General features: G+C 40.6%; 1 protein-coding gene across 2 annotated transcripts; it reads right to left on the reverse strand.

Annotated features, from left to right (window-relative positions):
- Window positions 1–126: 126 nt before the first annotated feature.
- On the reverse strand, window positions 127–7153 carry LOC120046210 (syntaxin-1B-like). 2 transcript variants are annotated; one of them, XM_038991257.1, is made up of 11 exons: window positions 6945–7153; window positions 5935–6039; window positions 5475–5574; window positions 5071–5145; window positions 4879–4949; window positions 4654–4762; window positions 4383–4456; window positions 2128–2265; window positions 1848–1958; window positions 1666–1754; window positions 127–1528 (listed from the first exon to the last, which is right to left on the reverse strand). In XM_038991257.1, the coding sequence occupies exons 1-10, from the start codon at window positions 6972–6974 to the stop codon at window positions 1677–1679; spliced, it is 891 nt and encodes a 296-aa protein (XP_038847185.1). In that variant the 5' UTR covers window positions 6975–7153; the 3' UTR covers window positions 127–1528; window positions 1666–1676. The 2 variants fall into 2 exon arrangements, with proteins under 2 accessions (XP_038847185.1, XP_038847186.1); XM_038991258.1 differs by lacking the exons at window positions 4879–4949; window positions 5475–5574; window positions 5935–6039; window positions 6945–7153.
- Between the last annotated feature and the right edge of the window lie 3064 nt (window positions 7154–10217).

Here is a 10217-nt window from a genome sequence, read left to right on the forward strand (position 1 = left end):
TCATACGGTACTGGATTTTACAATGCAAGATGTCCCTCTTGCGATTATCCAGGTAATTCTGGGGACCGTATCGTTTCTCTCAGAACATAGGCACACACGTTTCACAAACTTGAATCTGGGCAACAGTTAAACCCATACAAGCACAACAGGCAATTTTATTTGAACTGCATTAAAATGAGCTGAAAGTTTTATACAAAATTAAACAGCCACATGTAAAGTGTTGGTCCCATATTTCACGAGCTGAAATTAAAGACACCAGCAAATGTTCCATATGCACAAAAAGCTTAGTTCTCTGAAATGTTGTGCACAAATGTTTACATCCCTTAGTATTTCTTCTTTGCCAAGATAATTCATCCACCTGAAAGTTGTGGCATATAACGAAACAGCACGATCATTACACAGGTGCACCTTGTGCTGGGGTTATGGTATTCCCAGTTATGTGAAATCCATTCATTAGGGCCTAATGAATTTATTTAAATTCACTGATTTCCTTATGTAAAATCTTTGAAAGTGTTGCTTTTATATATAGATAAGTGCTCATTCTGCAAATGTAGGCCTGTTTTTCAAATACATAATTACAGTTGGTCACCATGGGCGTCAAAACAAGACATGAACAAGCACCTACGATTCCTCACATGGCAGCTTCTTGTCATTGTTGCTAGCTCTCTGGCCATCCAGATTGACTTCTGAACCGTTTTTGTGATGTCAGCTAATATCTATAGGGAGAAGCTGGTCAGCACAGATCAATAAGGCTAGGGTAAAATACAGATATTTTAAAAAATGGTTAATGCGTTCTTGAAGCGGAAGCATTGAATAATTACAGCAGTTTCCATCCCTTCACAAAATAAGAGTGCACTACATTGTTCTTAGAGCTGTCCGTCAGCACATACGGAAAAAAGGCACCATAACTATAAGGATTCCGATTGTTGCTGTGGCAAGACTTAAAATAGCAGCTTCCACAACAATATTCAAACTATAAATAAATACTGATGTAAATAGGATAACATTGCAGTGATCAGACAATATTGTCTTAATGGGAGATCAATTTCAGGGGCAACATGGAAGCCAGTTCAGACATCTTGAAAGATTTATAAAACCGCATGTCTTACTCAACAAATAAGAAAATTGGCGATATACAATTATATTCTATATCTGCATTTAAAAACAAGCCCTAAAAAGATTATTTCGCGTTGTACTTCGTAAAATAACCACCTTTAGCTATGGGTTTTCCTGAGTAAATCTGATCAGTGCCAGTTCCAATACTGCATTCTTCCGTGCTTGTGGATACATAGGGCTCCAGCACGTTGAGTTGTCCACACATTTCTTCAATGGCACCCTAAATGGAAAAGGGCGCCACAGAGGGGGCCAAAAAGCCTTCAGCAATGCCTTTCGCTGAGAGTGGGGCAGTTAACATGAGAGACTATGATTGTTTGTGTCTGTCTATATGAGAGTGGTGTTAGTCAAAAGTTCAGTAGGACAGGACATGTCTTTTTTGTCCCAGGGCAGGAGAGTGGGTTAGGGGAAGACACTGTAAAAGGAATGAAAAAAAAGTATATTGATTACTAATCAACCAATACTTCCAAGTTTTGTATTTGCACACGTTGATATATTAATATGAAATGTCAATTTTTGCAAACCTCGTGTGCACGTCAAGAGTGAACTCACATGTCTGGATCTCAGGAGAAGGTGATCGCCAATGAGATGGCTAAAATGAGGAGGAGAATGGCACAGCATAACGCGATCCATATCTTCTTCTGTAGAGGGAGAGAGAGGGGTAGTATCAAGTATCAACGCTCATTAGCTAACTTGTCCAATAATTAGCAGTACAGCCTTAAATTAATTCCTACCTTGCGTGCTTTGTTTTGGTAGGTGGCAGCTTTCTCGGTCTCTACCACTGCCTTCTGCACATAATCAGTTGAGTTGAGGACGTTGGCTTCAATGCGGTTGACCATCTCCCCCTGCACAACAGTTAGTCAATTCAGCAAACACCTCACTAAGGTTTCCACCAACCAATTTTCTCAAAGCCCATTTCATGAAATGTGCTTTTCACGGGGAGTGAACAAGTGCACACTTGGGTGGGAAAGGTATTATGGCTCCAGTCTGTCCTCCTGGGGGTGACAGTCTTACCTGGGCCTCCACCTCCATGGCCAGGTACTGGAACATGTCATGCAGATCCCTGATGCTCCTTTCCAGTTTGAGGATCTCGTCATGCCGGGACTCAATCTCATTCAGCGCCTGCTTAGTGGCTTTAGCGTCGATCAGGATCTACAGGAGGAAGAGTGTAAATGTTACAATCAGGTTGTTTCGAGCCTGACCCCCCAAAAAAGTCACACGGGTGATGTCTGAGAAATGATAACACATGTCTATTTAACTGCTCATAAAACACATCCAGCAAAAGAGAACTACAGTTGAACTGAAACAGCTAAAGTAGTCAATCTTCTAAAAGCAAGTAAGGGTTCCATTTACGTGGGGCTCGCTTTCACAGCTATGGCGACTATACAGGTTACAGATGTCTAAGGATGTCCTGTACAGCACAGGCATCTCAATGAGTGCTTACCAAATTCAAACCTGTAGTCCAGTGCAAGCCATCAAGAGTGTCTTAAACAAAACAAATCTGTCATCATTTTACTCCCAAGAGAATGTAGAAACATTTGTTGTCGTCCCAGACATTACCGTTTACATACAGTGCCTTCGGAAAGTATTCAGACCCTTTGACTTTTCCCACATTTTGTTACGTTACAGCCTTATTCTAAAATTGATTAAATTATTGCTTTTTCCTCATCAATCTACACACAATACCCCATAAGGACCAAGCAAAAACAGGATTAGACATTTTTGCAAATGTATGAAATATCACATTTACAAGTATTCAGACCCTTTACTCAGTACTATGTTGAAGCAGCGATTACAGCCTCGAGTCTTCTTGGGTATGACGCTACAAGCTTGGCACACCTGTATTTGGAGAGTTTCTCCCATTCTTCTCTGCAGATCCTCTCAAGCTCTGTCAGGTTGGATGGGGAGCGTCGCTGCACAGCTATTTTCAGGTCTCTCCAGAGATGTTTGATCAGGTTCAAGTCCTGGCTCTGGCTTGGCTACTCAAGGACATTCAGAGACTTATCCCAAAGCCACTCCTGCATTGTCTTGACTGTGTGCTTAGGGTCGTTCTCCTGTTGGAAGGTAAACCTTCGCCCCAGTCTGAGGTCCTGAGGGCTCTGGAGCACGTTTTCATCAAGGCTCTCTCTGTACTTTGCTCCGTTCATCTTTCCCTCGATCCTGACTAGTATCCCAGTCCCTGCCGCTGAAAAACATCCCCACAGCATGATGCTGCCACCACCATGGTTCACCGTAGGGATGGTGCCAGGTTTCCTCCAGACGTGACACTTGGCATTCAGGCCAAAGAGTTCAATCTTGGTTTCATCAGACCAGATAATCTTGTTTCTCATGGTCTGAGAGTCCTTTAGGTGCCTTTTGGCAAGTTCCACACAGGCGGTCATGTGCCTTTTACTGAGGAGTGGCTTCCGTCTGGCCACTCTACTATAACAGGCCTGATTGGTAGAGTGCTCCAGAGATGGTTGTCCTTCAGGAAGGTTCTCCCATCTCCACAGAGGAACTCTGGAGCTCTGTCAGAGTGAACATCGGGTTCTTGACCAAGGCCCTTCTCAGTTTGACCGGGTGGCCAGCTCTAGGAAGAGTCTTGGTGGTTCCAAACATTTTCCATTTAAGAATGATGGTGGCCACTGTGTTCTAGCGGACCTTCAATGCTGCAGAATTTTGTTGGTACCCTTCCCCAGATCTGTGCCTCGACACGATCCTGTCTCGGAGGTCTATGGACAATTCCTTCAACCTCATGGCTTGGTTTTTGCTCCGACATGCACGGTCAACTGTGGGGCCTTTCCAAATCATGTCCAATCAATTGAATTTACCACAAGTGGACTCCAATCAAGTTGTAAAAACATCAAGGATGATCAATGGAAACAGTGCACCTGAGATCAATTTCGAGTCTCATAGCAAAGGGTCTGAATACTTATGTAAATAAGGTATCTGTTTTGTAATTTTAATAAATGTTCAAACATTTCTAAAAACCTGTTTTCGCTTTGTCATTTTAGTGTATAGATTTCTTTTTTTAATCCATTTTAGAATAAGGCTTTAACGTAACAAAATGTGGAAAAAGTCAAGGGGTCTGAATACTTCCAAATGCACTATGTTTTTTTGTTATTCAGCTAAACACAGAGCCTGATTGAGTAAGAGAGAAAAGTCATAGCATACTACCCAACAAAGAGGAAGAAAACACTTGTGTGATTGCAAGTAGGTGGTTTCCAGATAAGTAATTAATTGTGGTTAGTTTCCGTCAGTCAGTGAATCTGTCAGTCAGTCATACTCACATTCTGTGTGAAAACATCAGTCTGTCCACTTTCAAGCATAACATCCAAATCTTCATCTGTTACATTGGTGCCAGCTAGAGGGATATAATAACCTTATCAGTTGCTGCTTTTGGGTATATTTAATTTTCATACGAAATCACCTTTGTGGATGAACTTCTGCATTGCAGTCTTGAATTCAGAAGACAAAAATCCATGGTGTTGAAATCACTTACGATTCCCCTTTCTTAACAGCCATACAGTGACAGTAATAGATGAATAGATGTAGACCCACTGATTCTGAGCTGCCTCTGTATCCTCTCCACGTTGCGATCTCTGTAGGAAGCCTGGATGGTGTTACAGTGGCCCATCAACTCCACAAACTCCCGAGACAAGACGCCATGCTGGAGAGAGAGAAAAAGGAGGTAGAGGGATGGGAAAAGTGTTAATTTAAATGGCAGCCTACAGTAAAACTATATAAATGAAAATCAATTTATTTTTCGGAAATTAGAAGCCTCACTTGGGCTCTCTGCATCCTTAGGTTTATGGGGATGTATTTCCCATCATCTTCTCCTTTCTTGGGTTCAATGACTGTGAAAAAAAAACTAAACAATGGGTCTGATATTTCTGTATTCAGGTGTATCCGCTGGGGGCACCGAAACACGATCAATAATCAATAGCTGATCATGTTACTTCAGTTAAGAATACTCACTCTTCAGTTTCTTATGGATCTGCATTGCCATTGTTTTGATCTGTTCCCGAAGGGTTTGGAGTTCCCTTTTCATGCCTGAAGCAGAAAGAAACCTTACGACATCACCTTTAGTAACTGTCAACAGGCAGAGTAACTAATCCCTCAGAATAGGCAGCCTGAGGGGAATAATGGCACCTAATCGTATAATTAGCACAACTGCTTTATCACCAAAAATGATAAAAATGGAGACATTTCTTAGTGGAATGTGATCCTTTTGACAAGACATGGAGGTGCAGTGATTAATTAGGCTACAGCTCACATTACATATTCTATGCATATCATAACTCCTAACAGTACCACCATAGCATATATTTACATACAGCATATTAGCACTAACGTCAATGTGTTAGTGTTGATCTACTGACCGTCCTCTGGCAGTGCCACACCCAACACGGTCTTCTGTTTGTTCTCAAGGTCAGAAACCACCTTTTTAAGCGTCTCCAATCCCTCTCGAATCTCTTGGACCTGATATGAAGGGATAAACAGGCTGGTTAACGTAAGATGTGAATAAATCAGTGAATTTGGTTGTTTGGGGCACTTGAGAACGGGCCAGGAGACATATTCTGCATCATCCTATGTTTTTGCATAAGATGTAAATTGGGCATACAGAAAAGCTGCTCATTTTAACTTGCCAGTATTTCAGATTATAACTTGCCAGATCACATTGGCACAGTAGTTTAATGTTGACACAACAAACTGTTCCTGTGCTTGGCATCCACAAGCCAAGAGAAAAGTACTGCAGAACAACACAACTTGAAACTGACAGCAAGTCATTATAAATGCAAACAGACGGCTTGACTGTTGTATTAGGTTGCATGATTTCACCTTCTTGAAAAAAGCATCATTCTCCTTCTCCTCCCTCACTGTAGAAGTCCCTGGTTTGATCATAAGTGCCCTGCCCTCTTCATCCTCGTCTGACGCCTCGGCAGTCTGGTGTGTGAGGAAGAGCAAGAGGGGGAAAGAATGGACACAATCCTCAACTTTTTGTAGGCACTAACTCCGCCATGGCTCGTTGGCCAAAGCCTATGGGGAAATGTTTTTTTTTTGTTGATAAACGCGGGGGAAAAGGGTCTGTGGTAAACAGGTTTAGGAGATCTTATAGTTTGTTCTATGAGATAATCATCAGTTAACGTCACTTACTGTGCATTTTGAAGTATTTATGTAATCAAAACAAGCAAATAAAGGCTTCATATTTCATAAAGGTCATGTTAACTGAATGATATCATAGAACAAAACGTATAAGATCTCCTAAACCTGTGTTAACCTCAGACCTTATTTTCGGCGTTCATCCCAAAGTCCCAATCTTTCCCATGAATTTCAAATCAAATTGTATTTGTCACATGCGCCGAATACAACAGGTGTAGTAGACCTTACAGTGAAATGCTTACTTACAAGCCCTTAACCAACAATGCAGTTAAGAAAAATACCTTTAAAAAAACAAGAAATAAAAAGTTCCCCCATAGGAATGGCTGAACGAACCATAGGTAATTTATTTCTGTTTTTTAGGACTACGAGCTGGCGAGCTCCATTGCCATGTAAATCCAACATGCAACCCATGAGTGCGGCATTGAACTTTTAATGCACTTCTAGCCACTGACCTATCCTTGGGGTGTAAACTATTTTAGCAATGCTAGCTAGCCAAGCCAGGTTAACAAGTACGTTAACTTTAGCAAAGTTCGCCGATTAAAAAGCAATGTAGCTAGCACTAATAACTAGTTACCAGATAAAGAATACCCCAAGAAATAGCTAACAAATCTGCATGAAACCTTCCCTTGCAAACTGACCAATTGCTAAATTAATTGGTATTGGTTAGCATAAGTTAGCTTGAAACTCACATTGCCCAGTTCCTTGGTTCGGTCCCGCATTTCTTCTCAGTCCAAATGCAATGTATTAGCTAACGAATATATTATTACGATATCCTATATCAAGGTGAAGAAAAATTGGTATAAATGCGCAATAAAACATACACAAAAATAACTTTCGTGCTTATGTCATTCAACAAGTAATCTAAACGGCTAGTTGGTCTTCCCTTTAGGATGTTAGAGAGAAAGACAGCCCATATTAGAACACATAGCTACGCCACCTACCGTACTGGAGCTTTTTTGTTTGTTTGGCTGTCAATTAAATACGCTGGTTCATTTTGCCCTCCGCTGTAAACATGGTCACATTTATAATTCGTTTGTGCTTCATTGTATTGTTTGTACCCCCACAACAAAAGTCCTTTACCTATTGTGAAATTGTTATTGACTTGATATGATCATAATGATCCTTCAAACTGAGAAATTAAATTTTAGGTGACTAAAATGCAGCATTTCCCAAACTAGAGGTCACAACCCCATGTGGGGTTGCCTGATTTGAAAATGGCTGTCGTGAGAGAAACTGCAAAAATAAAACTGCACTTGGTTCATAGAACTGCGGGTATGTCAGTAACCTTCGCTAACAGCTAAATGCGGTTGTAATAAACAGAGCAGTTTCTGTTTTCTTCCTACAAATGTGACTCTAACTTTCTGACCCCCTTCCTGAAAGATAAGACTCCCAGGAACACATAGGTGTCTTCTGTTTCCTTCTACAATGCCCACAAGCTCAGGATTCCTTAGAACAAAGTGGACAAGACCAAGCACTAAATCAGACTGGGGGGAAACAAACGTCATCATGATGTTCTTTTCTACACAGAAGATCATGCACAATTATTGCCTGATGATCTTCTGAACTTCACAATACCTTTCTGATGCATTCCAGTCACTTCAAACCATACTTCCTTCAGATTTTTTTACATGGTGGGGAAAAAAATTTGATATCAAAATGGGGTCTCTGGCCAAAAAAGTATTGGAACTCCTGCTATAACGTGTCTATAAGAAGAACATGCATCCCACTATCTATTTCAGATGCTTCAATCTTTCAAAATGGCTTCAGAATCTGGAATTCCAGACTTTACAGCAAGTGAAATATTCCTTGGTGTTAAACTGAATTAATTTGAATTTGGTCAATCTACGAGGAGGCCTCCAAATCCACAAAGGAAGAGGGTGGAAGGTATAGATACAATACACAATACAATGTGATCATCCAAATCAGATCAGATTCAATTAAAACCAAAATTAGAATTTCTAGGTTAAGAAAACACAACATCACTTATCAATTTAAACATACGTTCTCAGTGTAGTCATGTTTTGAAATATAATGCATGTACTAAGGAAATTCCCAGATATGGTAGTCTAATCATAACTGAATAGCACCCGAAGTAATTTCTTTGATGACAGCATATTCCCTTGGATATTTTGTATTGGGAACAGAATGTGTTGCTGTAAAAAGCTATCACTGACTTTTGCAGCCAATTGCTAAGCACTAATTATGTAAATTAAATGAATAAATAATCTGTGTGTGGTAGGATACTCTGCTTTCATAGCCACAAGATGATGCTGTTTGCCTTACTAATCCACAGAATCAAAGTTTTCCGCTGAGTAGGCCTGCCTAAACTAGTTATACTTTCAGAATGCTTTATTATACTATCAACAAACCAAATTGGTCAATGTAGGCCTAAAGGACATTCTAGGGACATGTGCCAGGGTATGTGTGTGACTGACCCTACAGGTATCAAACCAGGTTACTCAGACATATGGTGTTTCAGAGGCATATTTCACCTGACATTGTAAGTAGGTTGCATTGCCCGTAATGAAATACAAAAGGTTTATTTTGGCATTTGGGGTCTGTAAGTAGTAGACCTTGGCCTATACAAACATTAAAATACCACTCAATTCTTGTTTTTCAATGTAACTTATAGAGCAGTGGTTAGTAACGGGGTGACGGGGTGGCAGGTAGAGTGGTTAGAGCATTGGGCCAGTAACCGGAAGGTTGCAAGATTGAATCCCCGAGCTGACAAAATAAAATTATGTAATTCTGCCCCTGAACAATACAGTTAACCCACTGTTCCTAGGCCATCATTGTAAATAAGAATTTGTTCTTAACTGTCTTGCCTAGTTAAATAAAAATAAATGTAAAAAACGGGAGTAGGTTATCACAGGTGCTCTGCAATTATTTTTCTTCCAAAAATTATGTGTGTTATTAGTGGTTAATGGTATTATAATCAATGTCAAAATTATTTTTACAATGCAAATAGGCCTTTAATTTGTTACATTCACTGCTAAAATTTACTAAATTTACTAAATATTTGATGTTACTGTTCTGCAACTGGTGGTCCTCAAGAGCTTTGGGCAGTGATTTGGTGGCCCCCGGAACATAAACGTTTGGGAACCGCTGCAATAGAGCAATGGAATTACTTTAAAATTGAACAAGGGACAAAGGGTATACGCTACATTTGTTTTTGTCAGGTTGAAATAAACAGATTCACCTTGTTTTAAACACTGTATCATATCAAACAGTGGTTCCCAACTAGGTACTAGGACCCCTGGGCGTAATTGGCCTATCCACAGGGGGTACTTGAGAAGACTCATGAGACTATACTGGTAAAATGCACATGAGGAGGAACTTGGGGGTACTCCGGGCAGAGAAAAATTCAGTTGGTGGAACAGTAACCGAAAAAGGTTGGGAACCACTGAAATACAGCTATGGTCTCGTTGTAGGCTCAACGTTTGATTGTCAAAACTACATTCCCCATACTGCGCTAGTGCGCAGCGTCGTGTCGTGAGCTGTCACTCGCCCGGGGAGAAATTGGTATAGCATCTCTGAGCAGTGAACTGACTGGGTGACAGGGACCATACAATGCGTTGAAAAGTATCTCACCCATACCTCTTTATTTGCGATACCTTCCTTATAGCTATGGACATTCGGATTGTTAAAGGGTGGACTGTCTCGTTATTCTCGTTGGAGACCCGGACTGTTTGTCAATGAGATATGTGGAGTCGCTCTATCCATCGGTGTTAACGCAGAAAATACAAGATGAAGAAGCAATTCAATCGAATGCGACAGCTCGCCAACCAAACAGTGGGCAGGTAAGGACAAATGTATTGAGAAACCCATTCAGTTCTGCAATCTTGTAAGGACTTCGATGTGGCAGAATAGGCTGCCATTATGCTCTATCCGACATCTCGGGTCGATAATGATTGAATGAATCTTATGTGAAGTTACAGCTTTCATATAGCAGATTATCTGTA

This window comes from Salvelinus namaycush, chromosome 4, assembly GCF_016432855.1.
Source record: "Salvelinus namaycush isolate Seneca chromosome 4, SaNama_1.0, whole genome shotgun sequence".
Classification (NCBI taxonomy): Eukaryota; Metazoa; Chordata; class Actinopteri; order Salmoniformes; family Salmonidae; genus Salvelinus; species Salvelinus namaycush.